Genomic DNA, 22,773 nt, shown 5'->3' with positions numbered 1-22,773 from the left:
CTTCAGAGGGAGCCGTTTCTCACAATGTTTAATACCATCAACCTCTCCCTATTATCTCGTTACCAAGTAAGGTTTTTATGCCAATAATTATTTTTGAGCAATTACCAATTATGTGGGAGTTTTTTTTTCATCAAACCATTTTACACACATTATTCAAATCTAACTAGTAAATGGCTTTAAAAAAACACACGCACACCCACAAACGCACGCAAACAAATATCCTCAACCCCACTATTAAATAAAAAACAGTCACTGCACTCTTTAATTTTGTTAGTGGCCGCATCGACGAAAATGTCAAGCCAGGTTGTGAATTTTGTTTCAGATAATATATTAAATGCCAGTGTGTGTCCAACTCAAAACTCTTCTGAGGGTTATCAAATTGCTTTTATCAGTCGCGTTATAAGCTATGAGCACTAACAGTCAGAGTAATCTGGCGGCTGTTCTTCAGTTTGTTCGATTGCGATTCACATGACTTCTTATAACACACTATTATTATTGCAAAGGTCATGATTGTACATGGCACAAGTTCTGTGCATGATAATACTGATATCGCCACAACAGTGTTTTACACTTTCGCGGTGATTCCAACATGGTTGCTGTTTTTTTTTGTTTTTTCAGGAGCTTTGGATTCCTGTTAAAAATAAAAATGGTCTTCTGGTTATTACTCAACCAGCCCTGGTGGCCTTCCACACTTTCGTATTATGCATGCCATGGTACACAACACAGAGGTTCACCATAGAGTATGCTTTCACGTTAAGGAATAATTCCTGTCACCACATTATGACCGAGCCGAACATTTCTAGTTTAGCTGTTCCTTTCAACTGGATTGTTCTCAGCTGACTGACTTCTTAAAGTTCTTTTATTACTTTAGCAAGTCGTCACAAAATGGTGTAATTGTAATGAATGTGAATAAAGTCATTGTAACGCCCTCGCTCGACTCTGGGATCCGGATGGGATGGTGACCGGCCACACCAAGGGAATTGACGGCGCTACACTACCGGCAGGAGGACTTGTTGGTTGTGGTCGATGAGCTTCATGCTTTGTTTTGGCTGGGGGATTGGGGGATCCCGCTACTGAAGGCTACCTACCCCGCTTCGTGTGGCTATGTGGTTGACGCCGAACTCCCCGTTCCCGAGACCTGAGTTGTTTGAGCAGGGAACAATTTATTTACACAATTTCAATCTCCGGGTCAGAAATATTCATTATTCATTATTGTTGTATACCAAGTCGCTTTAATTATGCTTTTCATTGTGTACTGACTGTTAGTTTCCTTGATTCGCCTTTGTTGATTGTAAATAAATTCATTCTTTTTTTAAATTTTTTTTGTGATTATTAAAAGCAGTGGACACTTACTAGCATAAAACCTGACTTGGTAACGAGTAATCGGGAGAGGTTGGTTGTATAACACATGTGAGAAACGGCTCCCTCGAAGTAACGTAGTTTACGAGAAAAAAAGAAATTCCCACGAATTTGATTTCGAGACCTTTAGAATTCGATTTTTTGGTCTCGAAAATCAAGCATCTAAACGCACACAACTTCGTGTGACAAGAGTGTTTTTTCTTTCATTATTATCTCGCAACTTCGTCGACCAATTGAGCTCAAGTTTTCACAGGTTTGTTATTTCATGCATATGTTGAGATAAAAGTGAGAAGACTGGTCTTTGACAATTACCAATAGTGTCCAGTGTCTTTAACAACGTCTAAACCCGTACCATTTTGTTTGTTGCAGGTTTTTCCCTTTCATTTTTGTTTTTACATTGTAACTTCGCTGTCGTGCGAACCGCCTCACAATTGGTAAAACTCCAAAACTAAAATGAGTTTATCGTATACGTAGCAATTGGTTAAGCTTGCTTTCATTGCAGATCGGACGACTTCAGTGATTGCAGCATAATGAGGGTTGACACAGATGTTATTTTTGATAACAAAAATAAGTTCGACTTTCCTGCCATTATCCCGAAAAACATCGCCAATCCACAACTTCTGAAAGTTGATAACTGGAAGGTAAGAATAAGCATTAAGCACGAACAATGTTTATAAATTGTGGCATCATTGACAACATGAAGATATTAACTTGTAGCAAGGTTAACATCCACTAAAACGTATAAGAACCATTTAGAGGTATTGGTTACTTGTGTTTAAAGATAATAGGCCTACATCATCCCTGTCTTTGAAAAGAAGTAAAAGACACTTCTGGGCACAATCTGCTGCACGCAGAATTTGGTCACTATGCAGGCGTCGCATGACGTGTGTTACCGTATTTTGGTCATTCGGAAAACTGAACACGGCGGAAGGTTTGTGTGCGTGTAATCGAGATCCATGAGAAACAAAATAACTAAAGGCAACTCCTATGGGCTTCTGGTAATCAGTGACGTCATTATGTGAAACTTCCACTTGTCTGAGATTTGGTGCACATACGTAGACCTACCTTATGTTTTGATTTTAAATGTCAAATCAAAATCTATATTACAAAGATGGAATGCTGGGGAAAAGTTCTGGCGGTGTGGCAGCATTAAACAAAAATTTGGTATTTGTATGGGAAATTGATTTGATGCATTTATATAAAGTAAGAGTTTGTGCGAGTTTTTTTCCCCCGATCATACAAACAATGTTTGCGTACCCACAATAAGCTTTTTTGAGGTATGGTGGTGACCACTAAATGAGTGCACTGTTTGGTTTAGGTGTTAAACAGACAAATTTACACAAACCTAAATATTCTCATAGTCATGTGTCCACCGTATCTCAATATGGCTCATAGGGTGGAGTGAGAGTTAAAGTACTTGCATTTGACGATGACACAATCGGCAAGGACGACATAGGCGAGTTCGACCAAAATATCACCATCGAATCTTCCTCATCAGTTGATGCAGCAACATGGCGGGATTATACAATCAAGATCGATAAGTCAGAGTAAGTGTCATAGCCAGCTCCGATTCAACTTCATTCATTCATGCCCAAGTTCATAGTGCTGCTAAAAACACTGTGAGCACTATTGGTAATTGTCAAAGACCAGTCTTCTCTTAAACTTGGTGTATCTCAACATTATGCATAAAATAACAAACCTGTGAAAATTTGAACTCAATTGGTGGCGAAGTTGCGAGATAATAATGGAAGAAAAAACACCCTTTCACATGAAGTTGTGTGCTTTCAGATGCTTGATTTCGGGACCTCAAAATCTAATTAAGAGGTATCGAAACCAATTTTGTGGAAAACTACTTCTTTCTTGAAAACTACGTTACTTCAGAGGGAGCTGTTTCTCACAATGTTTTATACTGTCAACAGCTCTCCATTGCTCGTTACCAAGTAGATTTGTATGCTAACAAATGTTTTGAGTAATTACCAATACCGCCACTGCCTCTAAGCACAGAAAGCAGCTAAACATAACATAATTGTGCTTACCAAAACAAAAATACCAGCTAAAATAATAAGTCATGTGTATAATTATGTGACTGGTACCCTGCTTTTTTTTTGCTAAGCAGAATATTGTTAAACAGCATTCTCTGCCTAAAGCAGCTCTATGAAATTGGGCCCGGGTCTATGGAGTAGAATTATGAAGTTAATAATGGCTTATTAAGCGCTCATATCCGTCACTCAGTGAAGCTCAGGGTGCTTCAACAGTCGGTAAACTTCCCGCAAGATATTGTAGAGCTATATTTTTTTGAGTATGATACCTTGTTTTTTTACATAGCACCATGTCATGGTTTAACAAGGTGCGGTTGAACTCTGGAATTTTACAAAATAAGTATGTAAAATGTCTTCTTATAGTAGGCGTTTGCGGGTTATCTGTCAAAAGTTGTCGATTCGATACGTGTCCTAAACTACATACCCTTTGCCATTTGACGTAGGCTATACCAAGTTGTACCTAATTAAGTCATGGTTAACCAAGTTGTCTGCCTTTTACCGTTCCGGAGGGAGGCTGTACACAGTTGTACCTAATTCAATTATGGTTATGCAAAAATGTCCGTCTTTTCCCAAAGAGGGGGTAGGGAGGCCGTACACAGTTTGATTTGTGTAACTACATACCCTTTCCCATTAGACGTAGGCTATACCAAGTTGTACCTACTTAAATCATGGTTAACCAAGTTGTCCGCCTATTCCCGTTCCGGAGGAAGGGAGGCTGTACACAGTTTGATTTGTGGACTATATACCAAGTTGTACCTAATTTAATTATGCCTTTTCCCAAAGAGGGGGTAGGGAGGCTGTACACAGTTTGGGGTAGGGAGGCCGTACACAGTTTGATTTGTGTAACTACATACCCTTTCCCATTAGACGAAGAGGGGGTAGGGAGGCTGTACACAGTTTGGGGTAGGGAGGCTGTACACAGTTTGATTTGTGTAACTTCATACCCTTTCCCATTAGACGTATAGGCTATATACCAAGTTAAACCTAACTCAATCATGGTTATGCAAAAATGTCCGCCTTTTCCCAAAGAGGGGGGTAAAGGCGGACGACTTTGCATAACCATGATTGAACTAGGCACAACTTGGTATTATTATAGCCTATAGGTCTAATATGGAAAGGGCATGTAGCTATACGAATCAAGTCGTGTATAGCCTCGCTGCGGAACGGGAAAAGGCGACAACTGGGTATAACCATGATTTAACTAGGTACAACTTGGTATATAGCCTATACGTCTAATATGGAAAGGGTATGCAGCTATACCAATCAAGCCGTGTACAGCCTCCCTCCCTCCCTCCCTCCCTCCCTCCCTCCCTCCCTCCCTCCCTCCCTCCCTCCCTCCCTCCCTCCCTCCCTCCCTCCCTCCCTCCCTCCCTCCCTCCCTCCCTCCCTCCCTCCCTCCCTCCCTCCCTCCCTCCCTCCCTCCCTCCCTCCCTCCCTCCCTCCCTCCCTCCCTCCCTCCCTCCCTCCGGAACGGGAAAAGGAGACAACTTGGTATAACCATGATTGAACTAGGTACAACTTGGTATATAGCCTATATGTCTATATGTCTAATGGGAAAGGGTATGTAGTTATACAAATCAAACTGTGTACAGCCTCCCTACCCCCTCTTTAGGAAAAGGCGGACAACTTGGCATAACCATGATTGATAAAACTTGGTACAACTTGGTACATAGCCTTATACCAAGTTGTCTGCCTTTTCCCAAAGAGGGGGTAGGGACGTATAGGCTATGTACCAAGTTGTACCTAACTAAATCATGGTTATACAAAGTTGTCCGCCTTTTCCCAAAGAGGGGGTAGGGACGTATAGGCTAGTACCAAGTTGTACCTAACTAAATCATGGTTATACCAAGTTGTCCGCCTTTTCCCCAAAGAGGGGGTAGGGACGTATAGGCTATGTACCAAGTTGTACCTTACTCAATCATGGTTATACAAAGTTGTCCGCCTTTTCCCGTTCCGGAGCGAGGGAGGGAGGGTGGGAGACTGTACATAACTTGATTTGTATATTACAGGCCTGGAATAACACGTAGGCCGCAAAGCCCCTGGCCTTCTTAGTGCCCCATAGACTTTCAGACTTCCACAATATTCACAAGTATAACAGTCAAATACATTACAGTACTATGTAAACAGGGAGTGAAACTTGTAAGTAATGGGTCCCTTGTGCTTTGACCTAAATAAATAATATTACTTATTTTTCTTTGCAAAATTAAAATGGCCTTGCCCTTTCAAAGATGAAATTCCATGCCAGTAATATTTATTTTCATAGTTGACGTGATATGAGATACAAACTCAAAGATAAGGGTAACAAAGTTGCTAATACACCATCTGTTTTATTTTTTATTTTGTTATGAGTGATTAAATTGTGTCGGCAGATTCCTTTACAAAGTGAAAATCTACTGCAACGCCAATTTCTACACTTCGGACTGCGGTGTGTATTGCAAACCACGTGACAACACCCAGGGTCATTATGGATGCAACCAAACTACGGGGGCCAAGATGTGTCATGATGGATGGGAAGGTAAAACATATTATGATTGTTTTTCTTTGCGCCGTTATATTATCTTTTCGGCGATTTATTTGAAGACACTGGCCACTATTGGTAATCGTCAAAGACTAATAATATTCTTACTTGGTGTATCTCAACATGCATGAAATATAAAATCTGTGAAAATTTGAGGTCAGTTTGGTCATCAAAGTTGCAAGAGAACAATGAAAGAAAAAAGTCCTTGTTGCACTGATTTGTCTGTGCTTCAGATGCCTAATAAAAGGCTTCAGGCCTAAAGTCCCAGTTTAATATTTAGTGGAAATTTACCTCTTTTTCAAAAACTATACGGAAGTTCAGAGGGAGCTGTTTCTTACAATATTTTATACAATCAACAGCTCTCCACTGCTCGTTACCAAGTAAGTTGTCATTTTGAGTAAATACCAATGGTGTTCAGTGCGTGCCTTTAAACACGGTTTGAAACAGAGGTTTTCTTTTATTCTGTAATTAACTCAGGATCAGACTGCACCATAGATACAGACGAGTGTGCATCTGGGCCGTGTCATAATGGAGCAACCTGCGTGGATAACGTAAATGGGTTCTCGTGTGTTTGCAATGACGGTTGGTCAGGTTAGTTCACGTAGGCCCACCTTTTATCAAAGGAGATTCTGTACGACTTATAGCGCCCTCTTTTGACTCAATTCCCTTCAGCCCGTTTGATTTTACCTGGGAATATTATAGCCTGAACATCTGACGTCACACTTCGAGGCCCGTGAATTACGCCAAAGATGTCGTTGAACCGCGTCCATTTTTAACCATGCGTCATTTTACATTGCCTTCGTGATTCTGGAGATTCTCGATTAAATCCAACGTCATTGCGGACAAGGACATAGGACCAGTCTATCGGGCAACAGAATCCATTGTGACACTTAATAATAACTCTACTTTACGGATGCAGATAAACGCTAGATTGCAAATGTGAGCTACACATGATGGCATATATTATATCCCGCATGACCATGACATTCATTGGGAAGCAAGCATGGAAGTGTGGGGAACCGTTCATGTGTGGAATCCTTTGGGGTGACAGGTTAGGGATGCGTCACTCACACTTGTAATATCACATGTCCAACGTTACCCACCCATTTATTGTAACGGAAAGTATAATTACATAATTATTATCTTTTCTAATCAGGACTGCAATGTGACGTGGAAATAGATGAGTGCGAATCAGCACCCTGTAAAAATGGCGCCACCTGTGACGATTTTATGAATTACTTCAACTGTTCTTGCGTACCCGGCTTTGTTTACGTTGATGAATTCTGTGAAATGGACGAGTGCTCAGACAACCCTTGCCTCAATGGTTCTACGTGTCATGACCTCACTGGGAACTTTTCCTGCTCATGTGCCCCAGGCTTCGAGGGGAAAACCTGCAGTGTTGATATCAATGAATGCATAAGCTCGCCTTGTCAAAATGGCGGTCACTGTACAGAGGGGATTGATTGGTTTAACTGTACATGTTTACCTGGTTTCGAAGGCAATACATGTCAAATAAACATAGATGAATGTGAATCAAATCCCTGCCATAACAATGCTACGTGTTTAGACGGCATAGATGGGTATACATGTAACTGTCCTATTGGATACAATGGTACGTTGTGTCAGATTGAAATCAACGAATGCGAGTCCAACCCTTGCCAGAATGATGCAACGTGTCTTGATCTTGTTGGTTACTTCCAGTGCGATTGCAGCCAGGGATACTTTGGCGATCTTTGCGAGGTATTTGAAAACATTTTTGTTTCTAAACTTTAGAATGTAAACTTAGAGTTTAAATGAGAGGTTAATGAGTGGAGTTTGTGTGCAGTACCAAACAGACAGAGTCTTACGTTTGACAATCACTCTTAAAGACAGTGGACACTATTGGTACTTGTCAAAGACTAGCCTTCACAGTTGGTGTATCTCAACATAAGCATACAATAACAAACCTGTGAAAATTTGAGCTCAATCGGTCATCGAACTTGCGATATAATAATGAAAGAAAAAACACCCTTGTCACACGAAGTTGTGTGCGTTTATAGATGGTTGATTTCGAGACCTCACATTCTAAACTTGAGGTCTCGAAATCAAATTCGTGGAAAATTACTCCTTTCTCCAAAACTAGGTCACTTCAGAGGGAGCTGTGTCTTACAATGTTTTATACCACCAACCTCTCCCCATTTCTCGTTACAAAGTAAGGTTTTATGCCAATAATTATTTTGAGTAATTACCAATAGTGTCCACTGGGGGAGACAGATCAAAAACTGAATCTTTTGCACTTGGTGTTAAACTGATTTTAGCCTATAGGGACACTAATTATACTTATAGCAAATGTTGTACGTTTTAAAACATCTTGTTTTCACAGGTCGATATTGATTATTGCATCAACCAAACATGCCAGAATAACGGAACATGTGTGGACAGACTGGACGGTTTTCACTGCATATGCCAGGCGGGGTTTGAAGGTGTTATGTGCGACACGGAGACAGATGAATGCGCCAGCAATCCCTGCATGTTTAACTCGACATGTCAAGATCTTATAGCAGGATTCAGGTATAATTTAATCAGTCAATGATTTTCTGTGCCTTTTTTTTACAGCCATGTTTGTTTCCCCTCCCTGCCCTTTCTCGTTCTCTATATTTCCTTGTTTCTTCCCTATGTCTTATGTCACTTTGTTCCCCCTGTCACCCCATATCCTTTATGATATCCATTCCCTGTTCGTGTTTTAGCCTTGTTTTGACCATTTAATTTAATTTTGATAATATATTGTTCGCGTCTTGTTACCATTTAAGGGTTTATCTACTGTCTTGCTTTTAATATATATTTATGTAGTGTATTTTTATGTTTTAAAAATTGTTATAATTATGTCCAAACTGAGGAAATGATTTTCATGCTAACATGACGAATAAAAATTAATTAAATTGTATGAAGATATTTACTTTGGCAACTCATCTATTTCTAGATGTTGGCTGGAGCTGGGACTAAACCTAAAAGGCATTGAACACTATTGGTAATTGTCAAAGACCAGTCTTCTCACTTGGTGTATCTCCACATATGCATAAAATAACAAACCTGTGAAAATTTAAGCTCAATCGGTCATCGAAGTTGCGAGTGTTAATGAAAGAAAAAAACACTCTTGTCACACGGAGTTGTGTGCTTTCAGATGCTTGATTTCGAGACCTCAAGATCTAAATCTGAGGTCTCGAAATCAAATTCGTGGAAAATTACTTCGTTCTCGAAAACTACTCCACTTCAGAGGGAGCTGTTTCTCACAATGCTTAATACCATCAACCTCTCCCCATTACTCGTAATCAAGAAAGGTTTTATGATGATAATTATTTTGAGTAGTTACCAATAGTGTCCGGTGCCTTTAACTGAAACCCACTGGAACTGAAACCCACTGGGAATCCTATGTATTACATTTTAGTGTGCAAACTAATGGAAATGCAAAAGAAAAATCAAATAATTCTTGCATGAACCCCCCAAACAGATGCACTTGCCAACCTGGCTACGAAGGCACCATCTGTCAGAACATTACGAACGAGTGCCTTAGCGATCCGTGTACGAATAACGCTACATGTATTGACGACATTGCCAAGTTTCGCTGCCATTGTTTACCCGGGTTTGACGGCACCGTGTGTGAAGTCAACATTGATGAATGTTCTAGTTATCCATGTTTTGACAATGAGACGTGTCTGGATCAAACCAATGGTTATAGGTAAGTGTTTGATTTGGAGTAAGTATTGTCGTCTAGTTGCTGAATCACAATTTCTTCTTGATTTGTGCCATTATTATTTATAGGCCCTTTTCGAAACCACGGCTTCGGCTTTGGATTCAGCTTCAGGTTCCGTCTTCTCGTGTGAAGCCCTGAACGCGTACGTGTTACAACAACCGCGGGGCCAAGCTAGCCAGAGCCGAATCTGGAGCCGAAGCCGTGGATTCGAAAAGGGACATAGAGGTTCAACCAATGTTTGTATGAGAGAATTGGCTGTTCCCAGCCTTATGTCCCTCCACGTGAGTTTGTTTGGTTCCATTGACTCGGTAAGATCATTCACACAAAGTCGACAAATGTGTTTAACGTGGCATCAGATACAAAACTAAACCGTTTGTTTCATAAACCGTTATAAACCGACACCAACCATCCATTTTAGACTCTGCTGGGTTCACAGCCGGTGTTGTAAAATCTTACACGATTTTACCACAACCGAAATAACAGTGTAAGGGGCCTTGTCACAAGAGGGAGCTTTTACAGGCAGTTTGGAGGCAACCAACTGCAGTACATGCCTAACGAGTAATTTTTCAAACAATGTCTTACTGTCCCCAAAAAAAATATGTGAACATTCCAATTCTCATCTTGGAAACTGGTTGCCTAATAAAATTGTCTCGTGGGACAAAAACCCTATATTAAGACTTTGGACACTGTCATTCACATTACGGCTCGGCAGTCCTCGACTCTGCTAATTCTTCCTGAAAACTTACCGTTAACAAAAACACCTTACCCAAAAAGTAAAATTAAAATAAATTGAGCCACTTTTTTTTCTAAGATGCATCGATGGCGTAAACATGTGTGAAGATGATCCACCTGTCTGCAAAAACAACGCCACTTGTTTCGACGAAGACCGAGGGTTCAGTTGCCAATGCAAAGACGGTTTCCACGGCAATGCTTGTCAATTTGACACAGACGAGTGTCAGAGCTCACCCTGCGTTCACGGCAACTGCACCGACCTCATCAACGGCTTCTCCTGTCAGTGCTTACCCGGTGCCGAAGGAACACTCTGCGAGGTGGACTTGGATGAGTGTGCCAGCATACCTTGTTGGTACGGGTCGTGCGCCGATGAGCTCAACGGGTTCTCTTGCCTCTGTAGTGCTGGGTATGAGGGTTCGGTTTGTCAGTTTGAAATCGACGAATGTGAGAGCTCGCCTTGTTTGATGAACGGTACCTGTGCTGATCTTATTGATGGGTTCTCCTGTGATTGTCCGACTGGATACGGTGGAGAGCAGTGTGGTGAGGAGACCGATGAGTGCCGAAGCTCTCCCTGTATTCACGGCATTTGCCAAGATGAATTCAACGGCTACAAGTGTGTCTGCGAGGTGAGAGTTTTGTACTAATTTGGTGCAGATTATTTTAGGATTTTTAGGTGGTTTTTTAAACAAAATTATAACGGGCCATTTAATATAGTTGCAGCAGAATAAAAATAGTTTTTATAATTCGTGAATTGAAACATTTCTTTTCATAGCCGAGTAAACTTTAGGAATACATCGTTAGCATTGATATCCTACAAAATGATTGAATATGTATCTTCAAACCAAGAAGTAAATTGACCTACTGTGTTTAGTTTAAAGGCACTGTGACATGTTTCTTTACAGCGAGAGTGTTTAAAGGGGCATTGTGACAACGGCGTGTGTGACTGCGACCCTGGGTACGAGGGTGATGATTGCAGCGTGCAGATTGATTATTGCCATAGCTCTCCATGCTCACAAGGCACATGCATCGCACTTGAGAATGCTTTCAGGTAAAAGTTTGTCCAAAAATAAAGAGCTTTGAAAAGAACTGTACGTGTTACCTATAGAGTGAGGGAGTAGCCGAAGGAATTGTACATGCTGGAAGGTTGCACTAGTCAACTAGGCACCTCTCAGTAAAGCCAAAATGTGTTTGTAGCGGGAAGGGGGTGTGGATGGCAGGCAGGAGAGAGGGACGTTTGAAACCCCAGAACCTAGCACAGGCTCTCGGAAGACATCTGGAAGCATGCTGTCAAAGAACAGATGGCTCTTCTTTATCAGAGGGTATATGGATGAAACTGTTTTCAGATCCTTAAAAAATACACAAAACTCTTGGATCTACCCCCCCCCCCTCTTAGATAATGTGAAATAGCTGAATATCGTGTATCAGTTGTTTTAACACAAGCATTTACATAGGTCAACTTTAGTGTTTTTGAGCGGGTGAACGTACTCCTCCATAAGAGGAAATAATCGCTTTTCAGAAAACTCAACATCGTTTTAAAAATGTCAAGAAAGTGTTAAGTAGAACTTCAATACGATAACTTTTCTTGAAGGTGTGAATGCGATGCCTTCCACACGGGCGAGTACTGCACAGACCTCATCGATGATCCTTGCTCTCTCAACCAATGCGAACACGGACAATGTGTTCCATCGAGTGATGCTCCAAATGGATACAACTGCACATGCAACGAGGGTTATTTTGGTTCCAACTGCAATATTGGTAAAGACTATTTTATTTTTGACTCTTTAAGTATAGGTTGTATTCAACTTTTTAATGCTCAAGACTGTTGATCGATGCTTTTGATTCAAAAACCAATCATCACTGTGATTATAGATTTTTTTCGCGTTGCTGATATATATTAGTCCAACATAAGAGGGCTATTTTCTACAGCTGCAAGGCAAGACATAGATGCTAAACAATAACTGACACCATTCGTAACTTTCACTATTATTGGCACGTTTAATGGGAGAGTGAACACAATGATACGGAGAGCAGTTCTACTCTTTCCCAACAAACTCAGGCGTTGGCTTTGGCGGGCTCCATCCACCTGTTTTAAACCCCGTACACTTTTTGTTCTTCAAATAACCTACAGAGCATATAGGCCTAAGCCCAAAGCCATGGCACAAAGGGCCTACAATACTAAAGTAAATCAATAAAAATAACTCTTTCAATTGTCTTGATTTGTAGATTTGAGAAAGTTTGGCAGTGTGGTCATGCTCTTTGGTAGAACGAATGAAGCACGTGATTTTGAGAAGAACATGGCGACCTTGCTCTTAAAGGAACTGCCTCCTATGTCAGCGAGAGATAAACGAGAGTTTATCGTGACCGTCGTCAGTATGGAATCTTACGTCACATCAGATAAACGGTTAATTTGCACTTACAAATATTTTAAGCACTCTAGATTGTTTCCTTTTTTAGAAGTCATTCCGTGGACAATTTTCATTAGAAAAAGGGGAAATAAAGGGACTCCATCGGGAAATTCTAAAGATAGGGTGCTCGTGAAGGAAATTTGAAAGAACAAAAGAATGCTTCACAAGAATGCATTTTTGAGACCGGGTGTTCAGAAAATACATGTAGATGCAGAATGTGATGAGAGCACTGCTTTCAAATATTGTAGAAATTCTATAATTTGTTCTCATTCCTTTTTATTTTCCCTGTTTTGATTTGTCTTTGGTCTCCATAAGATTCTGATAAGGAGCACACCACGACTCCTCATTTTGCCTAAAGTTTTTTTTTTCTTTTTCTTTTTTCTTTCACTTCTTAAAAATTATCATTTTCCTTACAGTGAGCCACTGACAAAGGTAACATACTTGACTAGGTCATTGAGTGGGTACGTTGATAAGAATCTAGTGGAGGATACAATCAGTGAAACACCCAGTGATATCTTGATTCAAAGTATCGGCTATGACAAGTATACTGGCAAGGCTGTGCCTCAAGCTTCCACAGGAGATGGCGGCAAGGTGAGCCCTCTATCCTATAAAGTCTGGGGTCGATTTCACAAAGAGTAAGGACTCGTCTTATCTCGAGTTAGGACGGGTAACTCGTCTTAACTAAGGATTGATCTTAAGGTATGCATGCTACAGTGCAGGGTTCGGACTCGTCCTAATTCCTAAGATTAGTCTTAAGTTAGGAAGAGTTCCAGCAGCCGATTTTACTAAACGCTAGGATTAATCCTATCTCGAGTCAGTACGAGTAACCAGTCCTAACTTAAGATGGATTCAATGCGTCTTCGGATACGGAACTGAACTCGTCCTTATAAGTCCTAAGATAAGTCCTAAAGTTAGGAAGAGTTTGGTGAAATCGACGGAAGAGGTCGATTTCACACACAAACTTATGGCTAGTCCTAGGAAAAAAAATAAAACTTACGGTTAGGCCCTAATGAGTAACTCGTCCTTACTCTAAATATAAGACTAGTCTTAACTCTTTGTGAAATACACCCCGGGTGTCCCGGGGAAATCTGTGCGCCGGTTGTCCCCCATATGGAACATAAACTTGGGCTGAAGGAGGAGGATTCAAAAGAGGGCGCTATCAGCAGGAATTTCTACACATTTTGCTGTGTTGGGGACAGAATGTCCTGCCACACACCGGATTAAGCTAAGGGGATCAATGTTATCACAAATAAATCCAAGTAAAAACAATTGTTACGCTGCCATCCACCGACCGACCGAAAGGTTCTTTTCTTGATACAGACATTTTCCAGGTAAAGGTCGAACCTAGTTCCTTCCTTCAGACTGCTTGGGCGTGAAACCAGACTTTCTGTTTTTTGTTCTCACCCCCACGCATTATCAATTTGCTGAGATGTGTAACAAGGAGCCATACCCATCTTTGTATGCCTGGTGCATGTTTTCCTCCATTCTACAATATAGACTGTTTTAAGAGGAATATAAATTCCTACCTTCAGCTCCCCCCATTTAATCAAACTTTTGTCGTGTAGCCCCTTTAACGGTGGCTGCAGCCTTGTTCAGAGCAAACTTTAAAACCACAAGAATGGGAAAAACTCCTCATTTGATTTTAAGTGACGCTGAACTTTTCAAAGGGGACCATTCTAATTGCTTTATGATTCCAAATCAACTTTACTTTTCTTGTCTCATATTTTGTATTTAAGAGCTGGGTCGAAGAAAATTGGTACGTATTCTTGATTGCCCTGGCTGTAGTTGCCGTTGCAGGTATTGCCGGATTCGCCGTTTGGCGTAAACGAAGGTAGGCAAATCACGTGTTGTTAATCATGTGATTAAAATAAAATTCAAATGTTTCATCTTGAGGCTCATGTGGCATTGCTAAATATGTATTGGAGTTATTATGAATCATCTTTATCAAATTAATGACACCCCTTTGTTACGTCATGTTTGCAAAGGTGGTCGGTTGGTACAGTGGTATTTTTTTCTCCTCTCCATATATAGGGTTCTAGGCTTACAGTGATTTAAAGTTCGCTTTCCGAGAGTCCTTGGATTCAGAATAAAGACAGTTAAATGAAATAAAATAGGAATATTATATTGATTTTCGTGTGTCAAACTTTGCCGTGAACGGAAGAAAAACAGGTAAAAGACGCGTTTGTCGTTATCGAGTGCTTTGACTTACCAGTAATTACATCATTTAAAAACATATTAATTACAATATATAAAGATGTAAATTTAAGATAGAGTTGTTCCTGTTTCCTTTGTTCATTTCTGTTTGATATACTTTTAACATGATGTTTACATATAGAATACTATTTTTTAAACTGCGATACATGTTTTAAATAAACCATTTTGTATTTAAATTGAATTGAATTGAATTGAATCGAATTTAATTGAATTTCATTTAATTGAATAGTAAAATGGGCTTAACGGCAGTGGACACTATTGGTAATTACTCAAAATTAATTTTTGGCATAAAACCGTACTTGGTAACGAGTTATGGGGAGAGGTTGGTATTAAAAACATTGTGAGAAACGGCTCCCTCTGAAGTGAAGTAGTTTTCGAGAAAGAAGTAATTTTCCTCGTATTTGATTTGAAGACCTCATATTTAGAATTTGAGGTCTCGAAATCAAGCATCTGAAAGCACACAACTTCGTGCAACAAGGGTGTTTATTCTTTCATTATTATCTCGCAACTTTGATGACCGATTGAGCTCAAATTTTCACAGGTTAGTTATGTTATGCATATGTTGAGATACACCAAATGAGAAGACTGGTCTGTGACATTTACTAATAGTGTCCAGTGTCTTTTTAATTTGTGTAAATATATATTCTCAGTGCGTTTCCCGTTCGTTTCAGAACCCCATCAAGTGGACTGAAGCTAGAGTCAGAGATATTATCAAGTAACGACCGTAACGAGGAGGGATCAAACGATTACATCCAATTAGAAGGAGACAATGAATATGGTGGCACTTTAGTAGACAACCCTCTGTATGAAAGCAGTGAACCCAAGACCTGGGCTTCGGAGACAGAAACATGAAGGCCTGATATACGGATATATTAGCGAGGTTTAGCTGCACGTTACGCGAGCACAAAACGTGAACGTGAACGACAGAAAATTGTGTCGTTTCTAGAGGGCTTATTTCAAGCTCACGTACGTGACGTCTGCACATACGTACCTGACATCGAAAATGGTAACTTCACGTATGCTAAAAACGTGAGATTTTAACGACATAATTTTCTGACGTTCGCGTTCACGTTTTTGCTCACGTAACGTGCAACTAAACCTCCCTAATGTGTCTCGCGTTCACGTTTTTGCTCGCGTAACGTGCAACTAAACCTCCCTATATACGTGAACGTGAACGTCAACATATTGTGTTGTTTCTGACGGGTGACGTCGCCGCTTTGGGCTTACTGCATGCTCACTTATGGCGTCTGCGCGCAGTTTTTTATACGTACCTGATGTGAAAAATTGTAACTTCACGTATGCCAAAAACGTGAGATTTTAACACACAATTTTCTGACGTTTACGTTCACGCGGAACGTGCAGCTAATATTGTTGCAAAATGAAAAAAAAAAAATCTAGCAAGCTAAAACAAAAGCATACCTGCCAGAAGCTTAACAATATCTGGCAAGTATCAATTTATTCAACGTGTCTCCTCATTTTTCGGCAAGCAATACTCCGTTTTTTAATTTCACTGGTTATCGTTTTTTTTTTCCCAGAACAATGAGGACAAACTCCCATATATTATCTATTTGAGAATTTGGTTTCACAAACTTTGAGCTTTGGTCTCAAAACTATTTTACTAATTTAAAACACAAATGTAGATTTGACTAACCACAAATATTGTTTCAAGGGAAGTTCCAACGTGAGCAATATGATACCATGCAAGTTATGTGCATAATTATAAACATTATTTTATGTTTTCATTCCTACCGATGTTGTGCACAAACTTAAAGGGAAGGTAAAAACAATTGGTAACACTCTTAAAATTAATGGAAATTATATGTTAGAAGCCTAAAACAGCTTTCGGTAGTATAAAGCATTTTCAGAAACACTTCACTTCGAAGTAATGTGGTTATTTAAAAAGATGTCAGTTTTTATAACTCATAATGTTGAATCTGAATTGACACTTTTCAGATAGTATAATCTAATAAGAAAAGGTAACACTTCTCAGACTGTATATTCATATAAAAAATTATTCTTCCTGTGTAGATATGTGGATATTTTCCCACTGGATTTTCAGCGATATCAAACCAACAAAAATGCGACCACCTGTTGAAATGAAATTGTGACGTTATGGTAGTTTTATTGTGTTATACATCTACATTGTGTAGGATTAAAACAATCGAACGGTAACCAAAACCAAAGGTAAACTTTGCCTTTAAACGTGTGTAGTTATCTTGTTGTTGTAAGTTATGGTATGAAGTTGCGGAAGGAAGTTTGATAGACGCCTTCCGCAATGCCTGTATTGAAACAACAGATGAGATTAAAAATGCAGTTGACTTGTAAAGATAATATTTAACTGGAGATTCAAAATAGAGCCTACACTATTTCCTTATTGGTTCCTTAAAACGAATCATGGCTGAGTTGTAGAGCAAATGTTGTAATCTTATTTGCCAAAGAACCAATAGTTTAAGATGCCATCCTGACCTTCGCATTAGGCCAGTGCAAATTATGCCCATTAGTGATTAATCCCTTTAGGGTTTAGTGTGCAACATGTAATAGTTGAATTCGTAAGCATTCCATAACGTTGTTTTGAGTGTTCTATTCCATTTTGCATTCACAATTTAAAGTGCTTATCAAGTGAGTGAGTGATTTCTTGAGCGTTAGCTCTAATGTTCTACTATTGATATCGAATTAGGTTCATGGCACGACAAGAGCGCCGAAAGAGGACTATTTTAAGAAATGCACAAAGAAACAACTTTACATTATGTAATAATAATAATAATAATAACCCGTTTTTATATAGCGCTTTTCACACCCGGAGGACGTCCCAAAGCGCTTCACATTATTACCCCTGGTCACTGGGCCTTTCACTCCTTAAACCATCTCAGCTCCCTGGTGGGGAGTATGCAGCCTGTGCAACATTAATATGCGCTACTCGGCTAAATCAATCACAAGAACCATCTCTGCCCTCACAGGTACCCATTTACCCCTGGGTGGAGAGAAGCAATTATAGTTAAGTGTCTTGCTCAGGGACACAAGTGTCACGACCGGGATTCGAACCCACACTCTGCTGAACAGAAGCATCAGAGCTTGAATTCGGTGCTCTTATCCGCTCGGCCACGACACCCCTTCTGACCCTAATATTAGTTTGAATCTAGTTTCGGTGCTGTCTCCAACCTACACTTAATTCATGTCCCGTTCCTGTGCGGAAGGTCAAAGCATACCCACTGCCGTCAAAGTTTAGCTATTGTGGTCCCGTGCGGAACTGCAGCCGATTTCACGAAACTTTACGCAACTGCGTAAGTCCACTTGCGCAACGTTTATAGCGCAACTTACGCCGTAAACGTTGCGCAAGTGGACTTACGCAGTTGCGTAAAGGTTCGTGAAATCGGCTCCTGGTTTGGGAATGCAGAACATCACAAAACAATACTTTTCTGAGATTGGCACGGGATTGGGACTTGAGTCAAGTCTATCTCCACCCCTACCCCAGGGCCCAATTTCATAGAGCTGCTTAAGCACAACATTTTGCTTATACGAAAAAATCATTGCCTAGTAAAATCAGATTATTGGTCAAGACTCAACTCAATTTTCGTGCCAAGTAAACAACAGCTAAATACCAGTCACAAGCAATGTGTATGGCATGAAATTTTGGCCAGTAACATGTGTAAAATAAGCGAGATATTTTCGTGCTTAAGCGAATTTTTTGCTTAAGCAGCTCTATGAAATTGGCCCCAGCTCTCTTCATGAGTTATAACACAGCAATATGACTCGACTATGGGAAATAAAACCCCAAACAAATTTGCTTCTCGTTTACAGTACTTCTTTTCAAGGTTAACTAGTTTTATTTCATGCAGTAACGTTTTGAACAACAATTAAAATTATTTAGGATGAAAGAAACACTGAGAAATACAAAGTCACATGACTACAATACTAATCAGCAGGCAGCAAACGCCATGAATAAAAATTATGATTAGTAGTAAAGCATTTGCAATTTGGAAACACATGACAAATACCCATGACATTTTTTAGGGTAATTATTTACAATATTATTTACAGTAAAAATTAAATTGCATTTTTTTATAAATAAAAATTTACAAACAAAATGAAAGTTCTTTGCCTCTGTGCCAAAATGAGTAAATAGCCCATATAACGGAAGCGTTAAAAGGACATTGATAATGAAAACAGCAATATTTAAAATGTAATAGTTACGACTTTTGGTACAACTCATAACTAACATTTAGTTTAGGCCTACTTACAAAATGACTTGTGTATGTCAAAAACCATGACTTCATTGGTACAATTTGTATGATTGATAGCAGAGGCAAATGTAAAGTCATAGTTATGACTAGTGCTTATTCATGATTATTGCTTCCTTTTTTCTTTTCTTTTGCTCAATACCCGTTTCACGCGTCTGTCCCACGTGCACAATCACCATCTTAAAAAATGTACCGCAATGCAACTTGGGAAAACGGTTGCCACGATGAATACACGGGTACGTTTTCGGCGGTCGTAACCAGTTATACTGTTTCGGTTGAATTGTCCAAAGACAGAAACGGTGGGTACCATTCTGTCGGTCGATATGTTCTATGGAATCAGAACGTTCGGACAACTCGGCCGTTCAGACAACTCGACCGTTCGGACAACTCGACCGTTCGGACAACTGCTTCAAAATAAGCGCGCCATGATGGTTGACGATGTTGCTTTTGGTCTTGGATTTCACCCGGAATCCTTAGTGTGCCGACCGTGTGAATTTGGGACATGCATTTTGGCTGGTTAAGGTAAGGTTTAACTAAGAACTACAGAGTAAAGTGGGGTCCGTATCCTGCCACCACTTCTTCAATCGCAGTGAAATAAATTATTATCTTATTTCCTGAAACAAAATATTCCTTTTGGTAAGAATTAGTGACAAAGTGATGGCACGATCGGAAATCATTCCTAAAGAGAAGTCTAAATTCTGAGCCATCTCCAATAACAGAATATTATAATCGACTGAGTGAACGTATATATGGCGCATTATAAATTGCCACTATTATTATTAAATATCACTGTACCTCCATGATGAACCTGAACAATTTGAAAATTGTTAATAAAATTACAAATAATCATACTTAAGTATGTAGTAATATCGGTTGAAATTGAAAATGTAATGAAACAGATTTTTTTTGTTTTGTAACAACTATTATAATTTAACTATTGCATTTTAACAGCAGAACAGCACAACAATTATCTCAAACCAGTAAAGATAACTTATACATTTGTTATTTGTTTATAACTTCACTTTGACCTATTTAACCTTTGAGTACAAGCTTGGGTGTAGAAATTCCATTCTTAATCAAGTTTAAAATTTTATCAAAATGAATGTTAACATTCCTTTTCAGACACAAAATGTGCTTCACCATATTGCCCCACACTTATAGAAATATGTACATAATTACATGTGAAAAGCAAACTATACACACACAAATTAAAAATATGCTGAATTTACATTCAAGATAAATAGTCTGATCCAAAGTTCATTGAAAACTTGATAAGAATAAAAATTTAGTGATAAATCAAAAGCGAACCAAATGTTCCACTCTTCAGCAGACGAACCAATGCAGGTATCCTTTTCATTATCAGATTTACAGAATTAATTTCAACCAAGAAAATCTTCTTGAAAAAACCAGAAAATTAAAGGGGTTTACTTGGAGACCAAAAAGTGCACTTCAAGCTCATCATTGCTTAGGTGAAAAAAAACATGACGAACCATTTGTGTGTGTAGTACTTTTTAACTGCATACATGTATCCACATTTTATTTAAAAGAAGAAAACTTTTTCACTTTTGCAGCGAATACTTCGCCACAATAAAATGTACTTGTTGAATGTACTTGTAACTTGAGCCACATAATTCAATTTAATTACTAAAAAAAAGGCTGTGATAGTCATGTAGATCAAACAGTTAGGTAGTGGTAGCACTTAACTGACTAATTACATAAAAAAAACACTGCATGAGCTTTTGCAGCAACAATGAAGTAGCTGTTGCTACGAAAGCTCACACAGTTTTAATTAGTGAATTTAATTAGTTAGTCTTTAAGTGAAACAACTACCTTCCTTGCTGTAATGCACTTGTACACATCCAGACAACATATTATTTCTTCTTTATACTGAGAAACAAAGCATATTTACTTTTTCAGAATCTTTAGTAATTTGGGTTGAACAAAGACAAATTGACACAAGCGGGACTTCTCGTCATTAACTTCACTACCACGGAGTGAGGACTTAATGGTCTAAACACTAGTCATTGTTGGCCTATTTGGGAGTTGAGAAGTTTCAGTGTAGAGTCACTGTTAACCCATCTTAAGATAAATCTAACTGTTTTGTAAAATCGAGGCCAGGCGAGTTATACAGAGAATGTGAACTGAAGTTCTTGTATGTGAAAAAGCTACTCAAGTATCCTCTAATAAACTTTCAGATCCTCTGCCTTTCTTGGTGCATTTCTTTTCAAATGCCTACGATCTTAGTGGGTCATCTTCACACCAAACCTTTCTAAAATATTTCACTGGAATAATTATTTACATTTCCCTGTTTTTTCATTAATTGAGACTCTTTAAACACTGGTGACCTTTGATGATCCTTTCACTAGATGCATGTAATCTCCATTGGGGAGCCCTTCCACGGATCTGGACATCCCGTTCTGCTGCATGGCAAGATCTGGGCTTACAGGAGATTGTACTGGGCTATCACCAGCAGTTGGTGATCTGGGCTGGGTGTCCGCCAACGATGCCAGGGGTAAGCTTTCAGTCCTACTGCTCGGCTCTATAGAAGAGTCTACAGAGTTTGCAGGTAATGTCTTTGTACGCACACTATTCCCATTGCTATCAGGTGCATAAAGCATCGGTGTATTTTCACCATCTAACGGTATGGTTTCTGCATCCTCTAACTTGAAGTATCGTGGACTTTGTGGTGGTGAAACCTCCTCTGGCTCTGGCTCTTTCGCAGCTGTCTGCATCTTGAAATAGTACGGGTCTTCTTCCGGTGCATCTTCGTTTCCTCCCTGGCATTCGGGGTCAGCTTCTTGGATTGTTTCATTGAGGAGATCACCCGCGTGTGTCGAATTACGCTGCGGGTCGGAGTGGAGACTCCCAGAGACACTGCTACACTCACTGAGCGGCTTGGAGTGGCAATCGCACACGGTAGGTGCAGGTGGCGTCCCAGGCGTTGGGCACGTGTTGGTCTTGATCAATGCCATGTACGGGTTCCGTGCACCCTCCACGCTGCCAGAAATGTCGAGCCCTGTCGGGCGATCCATGAGTGGTGCAGTGGCACTCCTATCAGCGACACTCTTTTGATGGCAGTGTGGGCAGGCTCCGTTCCCCATAGCACTCTGAGACCTCAAAGGACCACGGTTCAGCCCTTGATACTGTGATGGCACTGGGGGTGGGACGGATGGAGGGGGATGATTGCCAGGCAGCTCTGGTGCTTGTTGCTGTGTCGATATGCTATGGCCATTGCCAATGGCATTCATCCCGTACATCTCGTTGTTGAAATGCCTGTGTCCGCAAGGTAGGTGGTTCAACCCTTCGTTTGAAATCAAATTCTGCCGACTCATCATGGAAGCTACACGAAAATAAATAAGAATAAATTAATATCGGGCGTCATATTTGGTCTTTAAGTAGGAACATTTTATCAAGTACAAGGGCTGACCTATATGCACACATGTTGCAGGCTTTAAATAGACTTTTCAGCAGGCTATTTAATCACAACTTTTCTAATTTTTCCAAAGTGGAAACAAAATCAGAAATCAGACTAAAGTAG

The 22,773-nt window shown here is 39.8% G+C and overlaps 2 protein-coding genes across 3 annotated transcripts in view; one reads left to right on the top strand and one right to left on the bottom strand.

Annotated features, from left to right (window-relative positions):
• Positions 1 to 1,015: 1,015 nt before the first annotated feature.
• On the top strand, positions 1,016 to 17,758 carry LOC117288280 (fibropellin-1-like). The gene is made up of 15 exons (XM_033769071.1): positions 1,016 to 1,188; positions 1,862 to 2,000; positions 2,755 to 2,906; positions 5,768 to 5,913; positions 6,394 to 6,507; positions 7,073 to 7,656; positions 8,279 to 8,466; positions 9,404 to 9,631; positions 10,458 to 11,004; positions 11,281 to 11,426; positions 11,967 to 12,133; positions 12,602 to 12,779; positions 13,200 to 13,374; positions 14,520 to 14,614; positions 15,669 to 17,758. The coding sequence occupies exons 2-15, from the start codon at positions 1,890 to 1,892 to the stop codon at positions 15,847 to 15,849; spliced, it is 3,012 nt and encodes a 1,003-aa protein (XP_033624962.1). The 5' UTR covers positions 1,016 to 1,188; positions 1,862 to 1,889; the 3' UTR covers positions 15,850 to 17,758.
• Positions 17,759 to 18,782: 1,024 nt separating this feature from the next.
• LOC117288124 overlaps positions 18,783 to 22,773 on the bottom strand; it is a 29,574-nt gene continuing 25,583 nt past the window's right edge. For both annotated transcript variants that reach the window (XM_033768825.1, XM_033768826.1), the window contains exon 7: positions 18,783 to 22,575. In XM_033768825.1, coding sequence (XP_033624716.1) covers positions 21,566 to 22,575 — 1,010 coding nt within the window. In that variant the 3' untranslated portion in view covers positions 18,783 to 21,565. The remainder of the gene's footprint in view (positions 22,576 to 22,773) is intronic.

Source organism: Asterias rubens, chromosome 3 (assembly GCF_902459465.1).
Source record: "Asterias rubens chromosome 3, eAstRub1.3, whole genome shotgun sequence".
Taxonomy (NCBI): Eukaryota; Metazoa; Echinodermata; class Asteroidea; order Forcipulatida; family Asteriidae; genus Asterias; species Asterias rubens.
This window is presented reverse-complemented; position numbering and strand designations above follow the sequence as displayed.